A 23762-nucleotide genomic window follows, 5' to 3' on the forward strand; every position below is an offset into this window, starting at 1 on the left:
TAGTGGTAAGCCACTTGCAGGAAGAGGATCACTTTCAATGTAATAATTGTAAACATTAACAAAGCCATTCCATATTACTAAAGGAAAATGATAATGACAGCAAATCACTCAAGTTTCCCTTTTACAGACTGGTATCATCTTGGAGTCTGTGGCTTATCTCAATGTTTATTAAAGTCTATTCTGATTGTTACTTTATATGTTAATAAGGCTGAAAGTTCTATTTTGATGGGGAGTTAGTTCATCTCTAGCATTTTCTTAAAAATGAGAATTTTGAATGATACGAAATGAAATGAAATAACAATTTTATCTCATTGCATTTACCAGATATTGTAGTCTCTTACCTCTCTTTTATTTCTAACTGGACTCACAACCTATAGTCTATACTTTGATACAGAGAAAATAGGAACTAGAATAGTCCATTTGGCCTTTCAAGCCTGCTTCAGCTTTCAATCCCATTATGACTGATCCTTGATCTCAACACCATGTTCACATTTTTACTTCTTGATCCCTTTTGTGTCCCAAAATCTAAGTATCACTTCGTCAAAAGCATTCAGTTGATTGGCCTCAACTGCCTTAGGTGGCAGAGAATTCCATAGGTTCACTACCTCCTCTTCACAACCCCTGATGTCTTACCTCACATCCACTCTCTGAGTATCTCCCAAGCCGTGGAGAAGGATCCTCCCTGCATCATTGTTTTCGAGTCCTATAGTAGATTTAAATGGGACCCCTTCTGATTCTTCTAACATCGAGTAATACTGCCCTAATCAACCCAAACTTCTCAGAGAAGGTCCTCCTCAGCTTGATAAACCTTCAATGCATCCCTCAATGGGGAATAAATCCTTCTCTTGGTAAGATGTAGTCCCAGCAAGATCTTGTATGACTATTGTAAGGCCGCCTTGTTCTTGCACACAATGTAGGCCAACAAACCATATGGCTTCTTAACTGCTTGTTTTTCCTTTAAACTTGATTTCAGTGACTGATATTACAATGATACTGATCTCCTTTGTACAGTAACATTTCCTGATAAATAATACTTGTTTTTCTGATTTTCTATCAACACGGGTAACTTCACACTTAACCGTTTTATATACATCATCTGCAATCATTTGCCATTTATTCAACCTGTTTAAAACACCTTGAAATGTTATAGTGTCGTCCTCACAATTCACGAACTTGCCAATGGAAATTGGTGGAGGACAGGAAGGAAGAGTGACACAGTGACTAGCTCCAGAATTCTATGTGTGTTGTACCCACAGGCACTGTTTTAGAATAGTACAGAATTAAAGAACAAAAAAGCACAATCAACTCATTGGAAGATTACTCTCACAGAAGGAAACTATTTGGCCCCTAACGCCTGTGCAAGTCCAAAAAGTACCACATGACCTGAGCTATTTTAACACTACTCGGTCTATAGCCCGACAGATTACATCCCTTCAGGTACACAATCAGGCAGTTGATAAAGATTTCTGTCACTACCCCCCTTTTCAAGTAGTGAGTTCTAGAACAATACCAGCCTCAGGATGAAAGCATTTCTTTTCATCTCCCCTTCAACCTTTACTTGAGCCTCAGAATTGAAAAGATACTTATAATTCACTAATTCAGTCACCAATACATTGATCTTTCCATCTTTAATGAAAATAATTCTACAATCCACATGTCTTATCTGTTACTAATTGGTTTATTTTACATGCTGGAGAAGATCTTTAAATTTCCACTTCCATTTGTGAAACTACTATGGTTACAGAACTGATCTGGCGTCAGTCACATCTAAAGTAAGAAGGTTATATTCCTGATGCACTTTTCAGTACATTAGAAGTTGTTGAACTAAAACCAGATTTTGAGACTTCGCATAATACATATTTCACTGAAGGAAATACTTAAAATTATGCAAAATAGAACAGTTGACAGGGGCTCCCACCCTGGGGCCCACAGACCCCTCAGTTAATGGTCGGAGTCCATGACATAAAATGGTTGAGAACCCCTGTTTTAGAACCTTCATTGCTTAGTTGCAGTAATACATCAGAAAGCATCCATTAGGCCCAGAAAGAAAATAAAATTTTCTCTAAAAAGCATTTTACTTTACTGTGATGTTCTACTTAGCTTGAAAAAAAACCCCATAAAACTGCACAGTTCATCTTGGGAATTGTATGTCCCACAGGGATGTCTGCGAATCTAACACTCCTGCACCAGAAAAAAAAGAGATTTAATTTCCCTCCATCCATTGAACCAAGACCATCAGGAAGGGCTGCAGTTTTTGATCGAGGGACATTCTACAGCACATTAACCTGTCCTCAGCTGATCTGCCAAGAACAACTAATGACAGTCAAGGCACAATATGTGCGCCTGCCTGTTGTTACATCATTTTAGTACTCATTAAGAAAACTATCCTGGAATTGAGCAGAAAATGATGATGCACACAATCCTATTACTTTGGTTGTTTTGGCATTTTCTTTTCATAATCCAAATCATTAATCTCTCATTATGAATAAAAAATATAAGATTTTGCAAAAGTGTGCTTCACAGTCTGCAATATTTGTCAAAATGAACAAGCCAAAAGCATTAGTTTGTCTGTCCCTGCAGATCCAGAAAATATATTATACACTGAACTGAAGCTGATAGCAGTACCACTATAACAAACCAGTTAAAAATGGAAGTCAGGTGATGAAATGTCCCAGATTCATTCTCTTCAGGGAGCGTCTGAACATGTCAAATAAGAATTATTTGTACCAGTAGTACATTTCCCATTAATGTGATGAACTAACAGCTGTGAGTGAACTTTAACAGTATTCTGTCCTTTCCTTGGAGTAGGTTCAGGAAATAGATTGAAGTCAAGAAAATATAATGATAAGGTGCACTTAGGTTTGTCCATTTTTTAATTTTATTCAGAACATTACATATATGCTTTCAAATATAGTGTGAAAGGAGGAGTGAGGCCAGCCTTCATGCCTATGGAGCAGACACTGCAAATAATACTGGCAGTCACTTGTCATGCTGAAACCAGATTCAGCAATGAGCAAGAAACCATGGAGAATCATATTATGCTCCTGTAAGTCTATCCCTACTCAGTAACTCTCATTTGAGTCATAGGATGAAGATGGTGGAAGTGCAAACTTCCTACATATCTCCTTTCCCAAATCTCCCAAATTTCCCTTGTGATTTTCCCTGCCGTGTCTCCAAACCTGAACAAGCAGTAAAGGAATTGGATGAAGGCAGCCACGGTGATGGCAATTTCACAGGCACAGCCATTCCCGTAGGTAAAGGCTTCCAGTTTGGTGCCGTTATTTTTCATTGCAAGAGAGGGGCAGTGAATTTTGAAAGATGTGATTGGGTAATGTGGCTATCATAATTGAACTGATGGAAGTTTGTGTGAATTGTGGGTTGTCTGAGAGTGAGATGACGCAATGCCTATTGGACAGGAGGCCAGTTTGATAGTGATCATAGAGAGGTGAATGATGAGATCTGTGAACTGAGTAGTGCATGGAGTGAGTAGTATAGTTGGTATGATAGGACATTTAAAGAAGCATCCACGGACTCTCACCACAGGTGTAAGATTATTGGAACTTTATTGTGACACTTGTTCATTTTGTCAAGTCTTAACTCCTTCTTTGACTTTAAGGTTTATCTGCTTTGGACGTGAGTCTACATGGACTCTTGGGCCCCTGAAGAAGTGAGATATTATTTCCCAATCACAAGAGATTGTGCAGATGCTGGAGATCTTGAGTAACACACGCAAAATGCTGGAGGAGCTCAGCAGGTCAGCTAGTATCTATGGAGGGGAATACACAGTTGATGTTTTGAGCTGTGGCCCTTCAACAGGACAGGACAGAAAGGGGGAAAAAGACAATAAAATGGTGGTGGAAGTGAAGGGGTACAAGCTGGCAGGTGATAGGTGAAAGCTGGTGAGGGGAAAGATGGGTGGATAGCGGTGAGAAATGAAGTGGGAAACTGGGAGTGACAGGTGGAAGAAGTAAATGGCTAAAGTAGAAGGAATCTGATAGGAGAGGATGATGGATTTTGGAGAAAGGGAAGGAGGAGAGGCATTAGTGGGAGTTGATTATCTCCTAATGTCCAGCTCCTCTATCAAGTCATTCAGTGCAAGGTAATGTCCAATAACCTTGGCCTACTATTTCTAATTGTTTCTCACTCTCTGCACAGCTGCCCACATCTTCCTCAATCTTACTATTACACCCCTTTAAGAGGTTTAGGCTGGATTTCAGCAAGGCTAAACAAATTTGACTGGAGCTACCCACTCACATAACTTGACACTTGTAAATACATTCAACCAATCAACACTGCAATCAAATACATTCAACCAATCGAAACAAGGAATTCTACAGATGCTGAAAATCTTGAACACCACGCACAAAATGCTGGAAGGACTCAGCATGTCGTTTTGGGCACAGGCTCTTCATCAGTGCTACAATTAACATTGGTTGTATAATGAAACAGTTGAAATGAGTGGCTAATTGAAGCTAGCCTGCTTCTTGCTTTCAACACAAGAGGCAGAGGTTCATTACCCAAGGAGATCCATAAGCCCAATTCATAAATGAAATATTCAGTTTAGTTCCCTCCAACATTTTTAACTTTACAGAAAGGCTGTACAGGTTGTGTGTTGCAAGCGTAGGAAACAAAAAGCTGCATTTGTGAAAATGACAAACTGTTTTCTCTGAATCTGCTATCCAAAATGGGACATTGGAAAAAAGTTGAATTTCCCCATGGGGATGAATAAAGTATCTATCTATCTATCTATCTATCAAAATGGGAGAGGCATGTAGAAGAGTTTTCTTTCCAGTAACAGTACGTCAAGACCAGTAATATTTTGCTATGATTTCTAAATATTCAGATCTAATTTTATTTTTAAAATAAATATATCTTCTGTTTTGGCTTGTTGAAAAGTACTGCTTCTAAACTTCCTCTTAACTGTACTGTTAAACAGAACTATTTTGATACATCACTAACATCTTGCAGCTCTTTTTAATTGTTCATAAGGGGAAACCAGATCTTCAAAATTAATAGCTATTCCAACATAATCAACATTAGATACTCATAATAAGCATTTACATAATAGGACAAAATTAGAATATATGAAAATTAAAGCAAACTAATGCACTGGCATATTATATTCTTGAATAGGTTTGTCAAACATTTGCAATTTCCTAAAGTCAACATAGTTCTTATGAAATCATCTACAGAATTTTAATGCAAGATTAAAAGCCAAAGCTCAATTGAGTCAGTGATGGAATATTTGTTCTATTTCACTTGATTATCATGATTCACAAACAGTTACTTTTAAAGATCAGTTTGTGAAAAGGTAAATATCAAAGGTCAATCAAACATTTTAAAATGATTTGAAGATAAGTGGAAGAAACTGCAGGAAATGTTAATGATTGTTGCTGAGGTTAGTTTTGGTGTTTACTGGTAAGAATCTAAGTATAAAAAACCTTGGCCACTTTGTGCAGTATATGCAGCAATTTCAAGATTACTCTATAGGCTATGCTGATAGTAAGAAACCATAGAGAGAGCCACTTTTAAAAATTAATTGAGAACTTTAAAAATGTCAAATGATTGGTGAACCTGAATAATCCAATTTAAGAAAATGCGCATAGATGCTGAGATACAATAATTCAGATTCTTTGAGAAAAAGAGCAGCTCAGATGCCGCAATGAAACAGGAAACTGAACAAATCTCAACAACTGAATGACTTGTAGATCTAGAAACTATTAATTCTGGTTCAGTAATTTTTGACATGAGATCAGGGGCCAAGATCATGTGTGATATCAATAAATCTAAGGAATGAAGTGAATAGCCATCTTGGATAAAATGTACCAGTCAGCTCTTCAGGAAAATCAGACTAGAAATGTAAGGATTCAGTTAAATATTTAGGGATTACAGGCATCAATGATGACTGCAGCAAAGCCCATCTGTTTTTTTTTTTGAAAGGGATGTGGTGTGTGACTCTGTAATGGATTTTTTTTAAACTATAAATGAAAACAAATATGAGCTTTGCACATCACAAAAGTGTAGAATTCCCATAAAAGAGTTGTCAAATATTTAGTAACATAAATCGAGAAATACATCAGGACCTTGAAAGTCCTGTTAAATTACTGATGATTAGCAGACCAACATATTCCTTTCATGACCCTCTGGAGGTAAAATACTGTTGCACATCAGGCCCAAGAGCTAATGTGCAACAGGTGAGATCGGTGTCTGGAGCACTCAATGTGCAAAGGATGCTCAAGCAGAGAGAGGCCAGAGGAAGGAAGGCAACTGGGGTGGGTTGAAAGTGGATCAAGACCAGATGAATTATCAGGATATCAGGGATTGGAGGCCAAGTGTAAGGCCTGGTGTGTTCTGAAGGATTGCTTCTCTGCATTTGGCCCATGTTAACTCATTGGCGGCCATTTGTAAGTTAAAGATGTGTGTCAGAAAAACACAGCACACAGAAGAGAAATAATGCTTGTTGTGATTGATGCACCATCAATAACTCACTCTGAGACGTAAAGGCGAGACATCGGCTTTTATTGACTGGAAGAAGGAACAAGCAGTGAGTGACCACTATACTACATCCTGGAGACAGAGGGGCCGGGCTCAGACCTCCATCACCTTTATACTGGGGTCTGTGGGAGGAGCCACAGGAGCAGTCATCAGGGGGCGTGTCCAGACAGGTATATGTAGTTCACCACAGTGATCCCTGCAGGAAACTTTTACAGAAGAACCCTCACTTCACATATATAAATGTTCTCATTCAGACAGAGTCTAATCTAATGTTTTTTTTTCAGTTACTTTACTGTGTATCCATTTTAGTTGATGTTAAGAATCCAATGCTGAAAATGACTGGATAAACAAAATTATATTTCACTTCAGAGACATTTCTGAAAGGCTGAAGAGTTGTAGTATGGGAAGTAGTAAAGAGGAGCATAAAGGCATGAAAACACCAATCAACTCTTTCAGATACACCATGGCATTATAGCTGATATACAGTTCATATTAAATCCAAAATACTGTGGATGCTGGAAGTGTAAACTATATCCTACGTAACTCCATGAATCATTTTATACTTAACCATTGAATACATGTTCTTGGCAGATGTACCAAGATTAATTGAGCTTGATTCTATTGTATGTTGTGGGTAAAATCACTACTCCTCTAATACCGTTTACAAAGAAAAACATTACTAACTTCTCAATGGCACCTGTCTGAATTTAAGATTGCGTCCCCACGCACACAAATTGAAAAAGTTGCTCTCTACTTGATTCATCCAATTTCCAAAGCTATAGTAAAATCACCTTTTTTATATTCCATTGAACTGAGAAAAAAACATCTTGTGTAGTCTCTCTTCTTCATAATCGAACAAATGGACCTCTGGTAATTTTCAGGTGAATCTGTATTACATAAAAACTAGGATCTTTCATCCTATAACCTATCATCAATTTATATCAGGTGACATTTCATTGTGCTTTCTTTTTATTATTTAAACTTGAATAATATAGTTGAGTGATCTGTGTACATATATGAACCCCTGTATCTTCTTTATTTCCACGTTGCTCTCACAGGTTTGGAGAATGCGTGTATGTCGGTCTATCCTCCAAAATCTGCAAGGCTTCTTATTCCTCCAATATCTCACTGGGATTTTATGATCACTATTTACAATGCTCCAATCATATTTATAATCAACAACAAACTTGATCATATAGTTGTGGACAGTGAATGGTGGAAGCACCAGTACAGAAGCTTCAGCAAGGGTGTGCAGTTGTGGTGTCAAGCAGTTGGGGACACAACTCCAGTCACTTCCTCCTAAATCAAGTACATATTCAAAAGTAGTGGAAAGCCAGGTCTATTATTTTTTCCCTTAACTGTAGAGTTGTTTCGTTTATAGTATAAAGGGCCTGCTTGGCTCTATGCAGCACTTTTCCTCGATATACTATACTTCTCAGGTTTCTTTTATTATCTTTAATTGGACATTCTCATACATTCATTTTTTTTTTTTACCTTTGCCATTTCTCTTCCTATCACTTGCTTCTGTGCCAATCGCAGCACATCTTTCCTTTGGCTTTACGTTATCTTACATGCTTTGAATTATTTACTTGGTGCTGAATGCTTCTGTTTGTTGGAGGGGTCTATGTCCTGTATTAAGATTAGTTTTTACATTGGCTTCTTTCACTGTTCATCTGTAATTTTACACAGGGTCGACTCTGGTTGGCATACCAAAATCCACATTTTTTATGACAGCATTATATCCCTGGTTTTTAAGTATTATACTAAATATCATAGTATAAAAAATACTTGAAAGATATTCACTAGCTGTTAGATTATGAACTGCTCTGGCTCATTATCCAGTACCAGATCTGGGAAACTAGTCCTCTTTTTGGCTCTAAATAAAACTACTTTGAAAGAAGAGGGCTTGAATATGAAACAAGGGAAATATTTCTCAAAATGACAACCTATTTCCCAGAACAATTGTGGCCTTTGGGCATATCCCATGCACAGATTCAAGTACTGTAGAGCTTGAATTATGTGCCTTTTCATGAGATTGCTAAATAACAAGGTAACTTCTCCTAGATTTTGTTAATATTTTATTGAAGTATGGCATCACCGTTTTGGATGCTGCTGTGTTGTAAAAGGGTTTTCAAATAGTATTTTTGTAAACTTTGCAAAGAGATCTTACAAAGGTGCTGAATAACACAGCAAACACTCCTAAAATAAATGTCCATAACTCTATAACCAATTGCCTTTGGAGCAAAACATTTCTTGAATTTGATACAATAAAAGTTCCTGCTCAAGTAGTATTAAATCCACCATGTTTAACATCTGCTCCCTCCACCATCAGCATATGGTGGCTGTAATGTATACCATCCATGAAATGCATCACAATTAGTCATCTGGACAACAACAATACCTTCCGAACTCACATCCTCTAAGTGTAAGGGCTGCAGTTGTCAAAGAATGTCATCTTTCCTAGTTCAGATTTGCAGATACATCACAGTTCTTTTATCATCACTGATACTCCGAGAAGCCCCAATTCTACAGCACAATAGGAGTAGCTTCTCCAGAAGGAATCAAATGATTCAGGACAATGGCTCACCAACATCTTCTCAAGGGCAATTCAAGATTGGCAGTAAATGCTGATGTTGCCAATGAGGCCAACATCTTATTAAAAAGAATTAAAATATGCATTTAACGTGAAATAAATTTAAATTTAAGTTGAATGCTTTGTTGAAGGTCTTCAACTCAATATAACTCACTAACAATTAAGTTGAATTGGTTCTCTTAAACGTAAGTCATGAGAGATTCACATATTAAGGATTGTTCATATAAGGGGAGAGTTTCTTCTGGCTGCTTTTCAGCAGATCACCTATAAATTTTAGTTTTACACAGTAATTAGAGTGAAGTATAATGCATGAAATGAATGGTACATTAGTTTAAATGGGCATAAAGTATCAGTGTATTGCAACATGAAGCAATGTTTGATCTCGTGTTTTCTGTTTCTTAAAATTGAGAGATTGTACCATTAATTTTGTCATCTCAATAATGATATGAATTGAGACAAGTTAACGTTTCTTTCAGGACTGTGGTTGGACATATTTTATTGTCACGTTCCGGTCCATGGACTCCGCATTCCAGTTCATGGTCCGGTCCGTGGATTCCGCAGTCCAGTTGTTTCCGTTTTCCCTTGTTCCATTGGGCACCTTAATTGAGGCACCTGATTCTCCGTCTGGACCATTATCAGAGCTACCGAGTATCGTGGACTCTAGGTTGCTTCAGTGCCTGTGGCTGCTTAGCGAATTCAGTTGTTTTCGTGTCTAGCTGAGTTGCCGGCTGTACGAATTCTGACGCTTTTGTGGCCAGCTGAGAATTGCTGGCAGTTTGCAGTATGAAGAGTCCCGGCTCTGTGTCCATGTCCGAGTTTCAAGTCAAGTTAAGTCAAGTCCAAGTCCAAGTTAAGTCAAGTCAAGTCTGAGTTTGAGTCCGAGTTCCAGGTCAATTCAAGCCTGAGTTCTAAGTCGAGAGCCAAGTCAAGACCCAGGTACCAAGTCCCTGCCAAGACCTGAGTTCCGAGTCATGACCCAAGTTCCCAGTCAAGTCCAAGTCCCAAGTCCTAGCCCAGGTTGTATCCTGTGTCTACATCCATGTTGCTATCTTGTCCTCGCTCCTTGGCTTCCCTAGGATTCTTAATAAACATTGTCCTGCTCATACTGCTTCAGTGTCTGTGTCTTGCATTTGTGTCAGCTCCTAACTCCCCCTTGTAACATTTATACTGCAAGTGACTAACGTTAGTATGAAAACACCAATGTAATAATACAACTGCAGTAATGAGTGAGAATATCCCAGAAGGTTCTTCAAAGGAGGACATATGGGTGGAGTTTATGAGCAAAAAGGTGTGAATAGATTTCTGAAGACACATGGAAAATTCCTAATAATCAGCAAGAGCCAGAAGAAATATGAAGAGAAGAGTTACAATAGTTTTGAGATTCTGACTTCCCCCAATAATAACTGGCATCACCTTGGTGTAAAAGAAGTAAAAGAGGTGGAATTTTTAAAGACCACCCACTACTCAACTCTATCTGATTCTACCTAGCCTCTACAAATCTTTCTGCTCAGTTAGTCATTGATGAGTTGCGCTGAAGAGCCAGTTTCCATTATATATAATTCAATGACTCAACATATACAATTTATAGATAATCCTGCTAGAAGAAGACGGACCTAATGCTGGGGAAGGTGGCTAGACAAGTGATTCATGTCTCAGTGGAAGAGCATTTTAGAAATAATGGCATTAACTCCGTAAATTTCCAGGTAGTTATGGAAAAGATGATGAGGAAATTAAGGTCTTGAATTTGGAAAAGGCCAGTTCTGATATCAAGAGACAGGACCTGACAAAAGTAAATTGAGAGCAGCTACCTTCAGGTAGGATGGCATCTGACAAGTGCGAGGCATTCAAAAGTCAAATAATAAAAGTTCAGGACCAATGTGATCCCCATAATGGTAAAAGGTACAGACAGCATTTCCAAGGAATTCCAGATGTCAAAGGATAGTCAAGGGCTGCATGAAAATGAAGGAAGCTTATGGCTGATGAAGAGAAATTAACGCTGCAAGGGTATAGAAAATATAGAAAGGTACTTCAATAAAATCAGGTGAACAAAGATGGGCATGAATAAATCTCAGCAGACAAGATGAAGGAAATTCCTAAAGCATTTTTAGAACTGAATTAAGTGCAAGGGGGTAACCGAGGAAAGAGTTGGATCTATTAAGGACTAAAGTGGCAAACTACTTAGAGAGCCAGAGAGCTAACATAAGGTTTTGAATGAATACTTCTCTTTTGTATTTACCAAGTAGAATAATATTGTAGTTGGAGGATTCTGGGTAGTGGGTGGTGTGTGTTGAAAGTTTAGAACATTATTTTTAAAAAGGAGAAATTAGATATCTTAGTGAGTTAAACAGCAAACATGTTGTATACGTGATATTATTATTTAAAATTAATAATAAGGATTAACCAGATAGTTCTAGGCTTATTAGATTGTTATAGTTGATGAGGTTATTGCAAAAAATGTGAGGAACAGGATTAATCTATTCTTGGGAAAAAAAAAGAGACAAATGAATGATAGTCAGCATAGCTTTACTAGGGGAAGATCCTGTCTGACAATTTGATTGTATTATGTGAAGAGAAAGTAAAATATATAGTGATGAAGGTAGTGTAGTTCATATAGCGTCATGGACTTTAATAAGGCCTTTGACCAGGCCAAAAGATTAGAGCCCATGGGATGGATCCAGGGCAAATGGGAAAATTAAATTAAAGATTGGCTTAGTACTGAGAGCCTCTGACCAGTGATGTATTATAGGGACTGGTGCTGGGACCGATCGCTTTGTAATACACATTAATAATCCAGACATAAATATAGGTCCATTTAAGACTTCAGATGACATGAAAATAGGTGGTATTATTGATAGTAAGGGTGGTCATAGGCTACAGGATGACATTGGTCAGCTCTTGGGCATAACCAAGGGCATAACCAGGGCAGACAAATGGCAGATGGAATTTAATCCCAATATGTGTGAAGTTATGCATTTTGAGAGGACTAATAAGTGTATAACTTAAACAATGAATAGTGAGTCTTGAGGAACAGACTATTGTACAGCTAGTGTACAATTCCTAGGCAGTTGCAATCTAGAACATATTGTCGGAATGGGTGGTGCTGGCCAATACTCTCACAACATCGAAGAAGCATTTGGACAACAGCTTGAATTGCCAAGGTTTAGAAGGCTAGTAAATGGGATTAATATAGATGACTACTTAATGGATATGGTGGTCCAAAGGGTCTGTGGTTCTATCTCTTTGCTTGCATGGTGGTTAATGAAAACCATACAGAAGCAGGTCATGGCCACAATACATTGAGATTATAGCTGTTTAAAATCATTTTCCTTATTATCAATAGAGTGATCAGCCGAAGTGTTTCAAACAAACACATGTAACACAAATAAATATGAATCTGTTGAACATAAACTTAGGTAATCAAGACCATGTTGTGGTATTAGGCCACTCAGAGCCTTTGATTCATTGAGTTGTCATCCCCAGAACAAAATTTAACTGCTGTAGTTATAATCAGCAAATTTAGAGGTAGAGGGGAGAGGAGGCAAAACTACTTTTACCCGAGTTTCCACAGTTGGTTTGACAGATTGTTTGCGTGAGAGATAACGTGCTAAATATTTTGTTGTTTGCACTTACTGTAGTGCAGCCAAATTATGAGATAATGAAAAATATGCTGCCTTAAATTTGCTCATTAATTCTTGTTAGATATAAATATTAGATGCAAGCTATTTGCAATGAAAAGAATAATTTTGGTTCACAATTCAATGCTTGATTTCTTCCATCTGACCCCAGGCTAGTGGACAGAAGTCCTAACTGAACCAGTCAGATAGAGTGCAGAATTAGAATGAATAAACCAAAGTAAAAGGTGGGCTTAGTTCCAAATGGACCGTCTGCCATATATTTGGATTTCTTGTTGAGTAATCCATGTTGGAGCCAAATGCCTTTCTCTCATGTATTAAAATTTAATTGCGTGCTAACTTCATCAAAGTGGAAAAGGATGTGATATTTTAATACAGTTCATGTTTAGAATATTTACTATGGCTTCCAAAAAAAAATCTCAGTAAGTGAGACCTGATACCAAGTCAACTCATTAACATGTAGATTGAAAGCAATAACTAGTATAAATGGGCTTAAAGGAAAGGTAAAACTTAGAGAAAGAGCTACAAATTATAATGACATGGTGATGCAGGTTCAGAAGGCCAAATGGGATGTTCCCAATCAAAATAATTTTCAGGACTGGCAAGTCTAGCATTAACTTTCATTTCTTCAGGTGGTTACCCGCCTTTGAGAACTAGTGCAATTTCTGAGGCAATTCCATAATGCTGTTAGGAAGAATTGGACTACCAGAATAATAGTTGAAAAAGATGGAATCCAAGAGATGACATTGCTTCCATTCCCCAGCTGCCCTCTACCTTCAGAGACAAAAGCTGCTAAAAGAGCAGGATAAATTGCAGAATTTCGTCACTGCAGACAATGAGTTTGGTGAGATTGAGAGAGTGAATCCTTAACTTGATGGATGACTGTTTTACTCCAGTTAATATTGAACTATGCATTGCAGAGTATTCTATCACAAGTTTGATATTTAAAGTGCTGAAGAGGCTTTGGAAGTGAATCATTACTATAAGATACAGAGCCTCTAACCTGCTCCAGCAGGCAGGACATTCATGTAGCTGATCAGGTTAAGTTTCTATTCAATAATTACTCCGTGCTATGGATGATAGGGAAAACGGCAATGCTAATACCATTGAATGGTAAGATACACAAGTCTGATCCTCCTTTTGAAATTGTGCTGTAAGATGTATGGTTAAAACTTAACAGCCTAAAAAGAAATATTGTCCTGTCTGTACTGCATGGAGCCATGCTCTACCTCATTATCTGTTATGATCTTGCACTTCATAATTTACCTGCATTGCACCTTTTCAGTAGCTTTTGCATTCTATTCTGCATTGTCATTGCTTCATCTTATTTGAGCTCAACACACTGAAATGAATTGATCTGCACAAACAGCTTGCAAGACAAGCTTTTCATTGTATCTTGGTACATAAACCAATATAAATACAATATGAGCAAGCAGAAAGAGACTAATCAAGAATAGAACCAGAACACTGAATTTGTATTAACAGTTCATGAAAAATTGAGGAATGTTTTTAAAATATTTCTCTATGTATTGCTTATTTCTTGAAATTTATGGCTTATTTATTTATTATTGTTGTAATGTGAGTATTATTAAAAGTAAGTTAATACTACCAGGGTTGGCGGGGTCTTTACTTCCGCTCTTTTTACTGCCAGTATGCATTGTATATAGTTCCTCCACCCATGCCGCACGAGGTACTTGGAAGCCTCTGTATTGTAAATATCATTTGTCGTCCCAGATAAAGATGCTCTTTTGGCCATCAAGTTGTCAAGTGGTCTTTTTGTAAAGTAGAAGTTACCACAATTATCATCATTATTTTTTCTTGTCCTTTTATACTTGCGCAGTTTTTTTTGTTTATTGCACATTAGTTGTTTGTCCATCTCTATCATGTAAGGTTTTTCATTGATTCTGTTGTGTTTCTTTCTATTTACTGTGGATGCCTGCGAGAAGATGAATCTTGGGGTAGTATATAGTGACATATACGTATGTACTTTGATAAATTTACTTTGAACTTTGGGCATGCCTGGAAATTCATGTCACAATGGGGTGCAGAGGAGACTAGTTATTAGTTTAATGATTTTATTGTTAACTGTGCTGAGCTGCAGTGCAAAGTTCTTGTTTGCATGTCATCCTGACCGATCACTCCATACATTTGGAAAATGGAAAACAGAATGCAGAATATAGTATTACAGTCACAGAGAAAATGCAAAGCAAGTAGACAAGTGCAAAGACCATGACAAGGTAGATTAGGAGATCAAGAGTTCATCTTTTAGCATATGACAAGACCATTCCTTGAGGCCGAGCATGGATGCTGTGTCCCAGCTGTCTATGTGATACGCAAGCCAGGGCAGTACAATATGGAGAGCAGGCTGTTGCCTGTTCGGCAGGCTCACCCTCTCTATGCAGCTGATGAATTCAGAGGAATGGTAGACTGAAACATTTTACACAGGAGTTGCGAGTCAGCATTGAACTCAACGCAGGACTGCCTGAGGGACTGCAGCTCCGTATTTTTCCTCTGGGTTTATTCCTGAAGCCTTCTCCATGAGTAGGTGCAGCCACAAAGGCAGCAGACCTTTGAGATCAGAGCTTTTCTTCTAGATGAGCTGCCAACCATGGTTGGTGACGAGCCGCATCTGCCTGAAGCAATTGGTTTTAAGGCGTCAGTAAATTGCCTTTGTCCCTTCTCTTGAAGCAGAAGTGGCTCTGCCGGGCTTAGCGGCTAAGCCACATGTGAAGGCTAGGAGCTAGGTTTCAGTCAGAGGCAATTTGAGACACGTACCATTAGGAGCACCTAATAGGTAGTGGGAGTTTATCCCCACTACCTCCCCCAGCTACGACAGCCTCAAGGAACCAACGTCTATTAAAAGAGTGGAATAGAAGCTGTCCTTGAGCCAATTGGTATATGTTTGTGTCTTCTGCCCATTGCAAGTGAAGAGAAGAGATTGACTAGGATGGGATGGACCCTTGATTTTGTTGTCTTCTTTCCCGAGACAATGAAAAGTGTGGACAGAGTCAAAGGACAGGCGGCTATATTGTGTAATGGACTGGTTTCTTGCCGTCTTGGACAGAGCATTTGCCATATTAAGCTGAGATTACCACTTCTGTTTTTCAAGGAACGGGAAGCAATTGCTCTGATATAATTAATATCCTATGATTCAGTTGCTTGAGAAGAAAAATTGAATTAGACTGTCATCTTGCTCACCATGCAGCAGTTTCACTTATTATGATGTGTTATTAATAGAACCTTCAGTGACTCCCGCATTGTTCATTCTACTTGCTGACATTTGTTTAGATGAGACCTATAGAAATGTGAAGATTATCAGCTTTGCTATATCTTCACTTGGCAGTTGTTAAAATCAGATTTTAGAGGAACAATTTAGAAGGGCACTCATGGATCATTATAAAACCCATGTTTATTTATTACATGTCGTTTGTATGAGCTTGGTGCATGCAGTTGGTTAACACTGGCAATTCAGTGTTGTTTTTGAACTGCTACAACAGGTAGCTATAATTTAGTTTTTCAGCAACAAATCCTGCAACTTAATAAATGGGCCAGATGGTGAAAGAGTGGGAATGTACAATAATATAGCATTCCGCAAGAGGTTGTCTGCCACTGATCTGTTAAAATAGGAATCAGCTTCAGCAATGTGCCTGCTAGCATTGTATTGAATTGATTTGACTTTATTTCCTACCTCCTTCACATACATGAGGAGTAATCATCTTTACGTTATGTCTCCATCTAAGTGTGCAATGTGTGATTTATAGTAATTTGTAATAAATGGTATGTACAACAGGACAGTTAATATAACATAGAAATACAATTGCATCAGCGTAAATTAACCATGGCCTGGTGGAAGAAGCTGTCCCAGAGCCTGTTGGTCCTGGCTTTTATGCTGCGGTACCGTTTCCCGGATGGTAGCAGCAGGAACAGTTTGTGATTGGGTTGATTCAGGTCCCCAATGATCCTTCGGGCCCATTTTACACACCTATCTTTGTGTGACAGATGCATTGGGCTGTCCGCACCACTCTCTGCAGAGTCCTGTGATTGAGGGAAGAATAGTTCCCATACCAGGCAGTGATACAGCTCTAGCAAATGGATGTAAAAGGTTCTAAGTTGAAGAAATGTCAATGGCATTATCACCACTATTAAGAACACAAAAAATTGTTCAGATGCTGGAAATCCAGAGCCATGCACAGAAACTGCTGATGGAACTCAGCAGGTCAGGCAACATCTTTGGAATGAATAAACAGTTGATGTTTTGAGCCAAGATCCTTCATCAGGACTGGAAAGGAAGGGGGAAGAAGCCAGAATAAGAAGGACAAGCTTGAAGGTGATAGGCTGGTAGGGGAGAGGGGATGAAGTAAGGAGCTGGGAGATGATATGGTGGAAAAGGTAAAGGGCTGGAGAAAAAGGAATGCGATAGGAGAGGAGAGTGGATCATGGGAGAAATTGAAGGAATGGCACCAGGTGGAGATAATAAGCAGGAGAGCAGAAGAGGTAAGAGGCTGGAGTGAAGAAATGAAGAAAAGGGAAGGGGAAGGGGAAAAGGCACCAGGTTAGAGCAATCGATATTCATGCATCAGGTTCAAGGCTACATAGACATGATATGAAGTGTCATTTTTAGCAGATAAATTGAATGGGTACTTTATAAAAAGCATATCTTTCTTTACACGTTACTAATGTTTGGAAAGGAGATAAAAGATATACAAGCCTAAATTTATGTTGATTTGTTTAAAAAATTGCTGAATTAACATGTGGGTTGGTGCAAGCTACAGTGCCTATAAAATGTATTCAACCTCCTTGGTTTTATTGTTTTACAACATTGAATCACCACAGATTTAATTTGGCTTTTTTGACACTGATCAACAGAAAAAGACTCTTTTGTGTCAAAGTGAAAGCAGATCTCTACAAAGTGATCTAAATTAATTAATATAAAATATTAAATAATTCATTACTAAGTATTCACCACCCACACCCCCCCCCCTTTTAGTTAAAAGGAGATCTGTTTTTGGAGATCTGTGTGTAGTCAAGGTGTTTTAATTGATTGTAGTAAAAATACACCTAAATCGGGAAGGTCCGACTGATGATGAGTCAGTTACCTGGCAAAAACTACACCATGAAGACAAAAGAACATTCCAAGCAACTCTGTAAAAAGGGTATTGAAAAGCACAAGTCAGGAGATGGATGCAAGAAAATGTACTTGGAGTACAGTTAAGTCAATCATCAAGAAATGGAAAAAATGTGACACAGCTGTAAATCTGCCTAGTGCAGGCTGACCTCAAAAATTAAGTGACCGTGCAAGAAGGGGACTAGTGAAGGAAGCCACCAAGAGACCGATGACTGCTCTGGAGGAGTTACAAGCTTCAGTGGCTGAGATGGGAGAGACTGTACATACAACAACTGTTGCCCAGGTGCTTCACCCGTTGCAGCTTTATGAGAGATTAGCAAAGAGAAAGCCACTGTTGAAAAAAACTCACATGAAATCATGGCAAGATTTGGCCAGAAGGTTTTGGAGTCCATGAAATCAGCTGGACGAAGGTTCTACAGTCTGATGAAATGAAATTGAGCTTTTTGGACATCAGACTAAATACTATGTTTGGCATAAGCCAAACACCTCACTTCATCAAAAATGGACAATCCCTACTGTGAAAGCATGGGGGTGGCTGTATCGTACTATGGGATGCTTCACTGCAGCAGACCCTGGAAGGCTCATGAAGATAGAGGGTAAATTGAATGCAACAAAATAGAAGGAAGTCCTGAAGGAAAACCTGATGCAGTCTGCAAGAGAACTATGACTTAGGACAAAATTTGTTTTCCAACAATACAATCACCCCAAGCACAAAGCCAGAGCTACACAGGAATGGTTTAAAAACAACAAAGGTAATCTCCTGGAGTGGCCAAGTCAGAGTCCAGTCATCAATCCAATTGAGAATTTGTGGCTGGACTTGAAAGGGCAATTCACTCACAATCTCCATGCAATCTGACAGAGAGCCTGAGCAGTTTTATAAAGAAATGGGAAAAATTGCAGTGTTCAGATGTGCAAAGCTGATAGAGAACTATCCACACAGACTCAAGACTGTAATTGTAGCTAAAGGTGTATCTAATAAATAGTAACTTAACGGGGGTGAATACTTACAGAATCAATTATTTTGCATTTTATATTTGTAATTAATTTAGATTGCTTTGTAGAAATCTGTTTACACTTTGACACAGGAGAGTTTTTCTGATGATCAATGTCAAGAGAAACCAAATTAAATCCACTGTGATTCAATGTTGTAAAGCAGTAAAATATAAAGGGGGGGGGGTGATTACTTTTTATAAGCACTATACATTGTTCTGTAGCTGCTAAAGAATGATTTTTATCAGCATGTGTCATGCAAGCCTTTATAGATTTAAACAACAAGATCTGCAACCCTTTACCCAGCTGCACGTACTAACCACATGCAATTTATGAGATATTGAGAGAAATGAGAACTATCACGTGACATGCCATCCTGAAACACTAGCTGCAAGCACTGAGGACATTGAATGTTGTGACTTGAATATAAGGATGAAGTCAAGTCAAGTCAAATCACTTTTATTGTCATTTCGACCATAACTGCTGGGACAGTACATAGTAAAAATGAGACGTTTTTTCAGGACCATGGTGTTACATGACACAGTACAAAAACTAGACTGAGCTACGTGAAAAACAACACAGACCTATCCAGGACTGCATAAAGTGCATAAAACAGTGCAGGTATTACAATATGTAATTAAAAAGACAATAGGGCAGTAAGGTGTCAGTCCAGGCTCTGGGTATTGAGGAGTCTGATAGCTTGGGGGAAGAAACTGTTACATGTCTGGTCGTGAGAGCCCGAATACTTCGGTGCCTTTTCCCAGACAGCAGGAGGGAGAAGAGTTTGTATGAGGGCTGCGTGGGGTCCTTCATAATGCTGTTAGCTTTGTGGATGCAGCATGTAGTGTAAATGTCCGTAATGGCGGGAAGGGAGACCCCGATGATCTTCTCAGCTGACCTCACTATCCGCTGCAGGGTCTTGCGATCTGAGATGGTGCAATTTCCGAACCAGGCCTGGTTGGTGCCTGAAGATAATATAGACGGCTTTTCCTGTATTATGATTGAAAGCCTGGACCATTGTTGCAGCCAAGCTGACTGTATCGACATCTTCTACAATGGACTTTTCAATAAAAATACAGGGAATGGTGTAAAATTTGCCTGATCAAGCTTTAAAGTTTGCCTGATCAAACCAGGTTCCTTCTTGTAGGCAGCATGCCCTTGGCACTCACTGTTCCTTTACATTATCCAATTTCATAACAGTGGATGTGACAATCAGCATTGCCACAAGTGTGTTGTGTTCCTTAAAGCACAGATGTGCATAACACAAAGTTTCATTGAACACCATATATATTGTACAGACCTATCCATATTCATTGGTCAAATGAACTTCAGGCCAAGAACTAGGTAAGTATGAATATTAAATGTATGAATGAATACTTAATAATCATAGTGGCATGGTAGCGTCATAGTTAGTGTAATGCTTTATAGTACTAGTGGCCTGGGTTCACTGCCTACTGCTGCCTGTAAGGAGCTTGTACATTCTCCCCATAACCAAGTGAGCTTCCTCTGGGTGTTCTGATTTCCTGCCACAGTCCAAAGACGTACTGGTTGGTAGGTTAAATGGTTATTTTAAATTATCCCGTGATTAAGCTAGAACTAAATCGGGGGATTGTTGGGAGGTGTGGCTCAAGGGGTCTAAAGGGTCTATTCCATGCTGTATCTCAATAAATAAATAAAGTTGTCTCATGTTACTAGGCTATGGCTGGAATTTATTACCGAGGCAGTCCATTTGCTTTAGACCACCATGGCATTGAGAACATCAGTACACTTTGTGTGAAAAGATCACTTCCTAGGAAGGCTCCTAGCCAGGAGTGGAACAGAAGAGATTCCAGAGCATCGGCTGTCCAGGCTGAACGAGCAGAGTATAAAGGAAAAATCCTGTTTCTCCTGGATTCACAAAGAAAAGAGGAATCTAACTTGGCATCTTCATTGACCAAAATGTTTTTAATGATGATTAAAGCGCATTGCCCTAAAAATAACGAGACTGCTTTTGATATCACATTGTTGCAGCAATTGAGTGCTTGTGTTTACAGTGTCTTTACAAAATTTCCATGGTACAGTGGGGAAGAAAGAGATCTCCTTCCCACACCCATTTCTGCAAGGGAGGAGACCTGAAAATTCATCTTCTTAAAAAAAATCATCCTTCGTAACAAGGAGACAGACACAGTAGAGACTGCAGATGCTGGAAGTCTGATGCAACACCCAAATGTGCTGGAAGAAATCAATGGGTTACACAGGGAAATGGATAGTCAATAGTTTGGCTCAAGACCAGTGACCTCAAATGCAATTGTCTACTTCCCTCCATAGGTGCTACCTGACCTACTGAGTGCCTCCAGCACACTATGTGTGTCATTCTTTCTAGCAATAGAGATAATCTGCTTCAATGTTGCCTTGGTAACAATTTCAGTTAATTAACTTATTGTTTTAATAAATGAATGTAAACTGATAATTACTCTTCTTTGCTGAGTTTTTTTTTACTAGGAACAGATTAAATGAAACCATCGTTGAAATGTTTGTAGAAAGAAAACACAACAGAATTGTTATTAATGATACCTAGTCAAAGTTCAAAGTAAATTTATTATCAAAGTACGTATATATGACACCTTATACAACCCTGAGATTCACTTTATTGTGGCCATACTCAGTAAATCCAAGTAACGTAATGGAATTAATGAAAGGCCACAGCTCGGACAAACAAATAACCAATGGGCCAAATACAACAGACTGAGCAAATACAAAAGAAAAGAAGAAATAATAATAGTAGTGATAATAAATAAATAAGCAATAAATATTGAGAACATGAGATGAAAGTGTGTCCATAGGTTGTGAGAACAGTTCAGTGATGGGGCAAGTGAAGTTATCTCCAGTGGTTCGAGAGCTTGATGGTTAAGGGGTAATAACTGCTCCTGATCTTGGTGTGTGGGTTCTGAGGCTCCTGTACGATTTAGCTGATGGCAGTAGCAAGGAGAGAGCATGATCTAGATGGTGATAATCTCTGATGATGGATGCTGCTTTCCTGTGACAGTGCTCAGGGTAGATATGCTCAGTAGTGGGGAGGGCTTTACCCAGGATGGACTGGGCCGTATCCATTAGCTTTTGTAGGAGTTTCTGTATTAGGACATTGGTGTTTCCATACCAGCCATAAAACAGCCAGTCAGTATCCTCTCTACCACACATCCATAGAGGTTTGTCAAAATTTTAGATGTCATGCCGAATCTTCACAAACTTTTAAGGAAGCAGAGGCATTGTCATGCTTTCTTCATAATTGCACATACATGATGGATGCAGGGCAGATCCTCTGAAATGATTACACCGAGAAATTTAAAGTTGCTGACCCTCTCCACCTCTGATCCCTCGATGCGGACTGGCTCATGGACCTTTGGTTTCCTCCTCTTGAACTTAATAATCAGCTCTTTGGTCAAGCTGGCATTGTGAAGTTGTTGATGTGGCACCTTCCAGACAGATTTTTGATCTCCTTCCTATATGCTGATTCATCACCGCCTTTGATTCAGCCAATGACAGAGGTGCGGTCAGCAAACTTAAATATGGCATTGGAACTGTGCTTAGTCACACAGTCATAATCATAAGATGAGTAGAGCAAGAGACTAATCACACTGCCTCGTGGTGCAACCTGTGCTGATGGAGATCGTGGAGGAGTTGCCAATCCAAACTGACTGGGGTTTACAAGTGAAGAAATCAAGCATCTAATTGCACAAGGAGTTTTTGAGGCCAAGGTCTTGAAGATGATTGTTCAGTTTTGAGGGGATAATAGTATTGATAGCCAAATAGTCAATGCTCCTAACTTATTTGTCCCAGGAAGTGAGATGTGTTTGTTTTGCTGAGCATTGTGGGTATGCTATATTGGCACTGGGATGAGTAGTGACACTTGTGGGCTGCTCCCAGCCTCGGGGTGTTGGTTGTTAATGCACTTCACCGTGTATTTCGATGTACACATGATAAATGGATTTGAATCTTCAATCGTGAATCTTAAGTCTTAATTCTAGATATCTCTATGCAATCTTAACATGAGAATTCATATCTTTCCCTAGAATGTCATAAAATCTTTACACTTACCAGTTTTGAAAACTTCAGACGTATTTTGCATTCATCTGCAGAAGTTCAGTGATTTTATTAAGTCTGGCTTCAATAATCGAAGAATTTTAGAAAATAGAGAATCTAAGGATATTGTACATAAAGAATAGAACTTGGCAATTTCAGAATGTTTTCATCTCAGTGATATCATCCATCGTAAATTGATAGGGGAGGGAGATTTATGAAGGCTATATCATTGTGATGAATATCAGTGGTTATATTGATTTTCAATACAATCTCAGTTGTACATTGGCTTATTATACAATTGATATATTTATATAAATAAATACAAATATATTTGATAAATTGGTTTATTATTGTCACATGTCACCCAGACAGATCATTTCATCACGTCAGTGCATCGAGGTAGTACAAAGGAAAATAACAACAGAATACAAAATAAAATAATATAGTTACAGAGACAAAGCCATACAGGCAGACAATAAGATGCAAGACCATAGTTAGACAGATTGTGAATTAAATTGTCTACCTTATCATACTAAATAAAGGACAGTTCAATATTTTTATAACAATGGATTAAAAACCTTCCTTGACCAAGTGGTACAGTATATGCTTTCATGCCTCCTGTGGAAGTGGGAAGAAGAGTGAATGTCTAGGGTGGGTTTGGTTTTTTGACTGGACTGGCTGCTCTAATGAGGTAGCAAGAAATGTGACAGACAACATGGTGGGGGAGTCTGGTTTCTGTGCTGTGTCCACAACCCGCTGCAGGTTCTTGGAGTCTTGGGCAAAGCAGTTGCCACATCAAGTTGTGATGCATCTGAACAGGATGCTTTCTATGGTGCATGTATAAAAATTCATGAGGGTCAAAAGAGAT

General features: G+C 38.6%; 1 protein-coding gene across 9 annotated transcripts in view; it reads left to right on the plus strand.

Moving 5' to 3' along the window:
- Positions 1–23762, plus strand: part of kcnip4a (potassium voltage-gated channel interacting protein 4a) — a 1148311-nt gene that overhangs the window by 857813 nt on the left and 266736 nt on the right. Inside the window, exon 1 of one of the 9 annotated variants that reach the window (XM_073064918.1) lies at positions 13727–13833. The exons of the other annotated variants lie outside the window; for them this stretch is intronic. Within the exon in view, the coding sequence (XP_072921019.1) occupies positions 13797–13833 (37 nt within the window). The 5' untranslated portion in view covers positions 13727–13796. Of the gene's footprint in view, positions 1–13726; positions 13834–23762 lie in introns of those variants that run through there. 9 annotated transcript variants of the gene reach the window in all.

The sequence above is a fragment of the Hemitrygon akajei genome, chromosome 13 (genome assembly GCF_048418815.1).
Source record: "Hemitrygon akajei chromosome 13, sHemAka1.3, whole genome shotgun sequence".
Lineage (NCBI taxonomy): Eukaryota > Metazoa > Chordata > Chondrichthyes > Myliobatiformes > Dasyatidae > Hemitrygon > Hemitrygon akajei.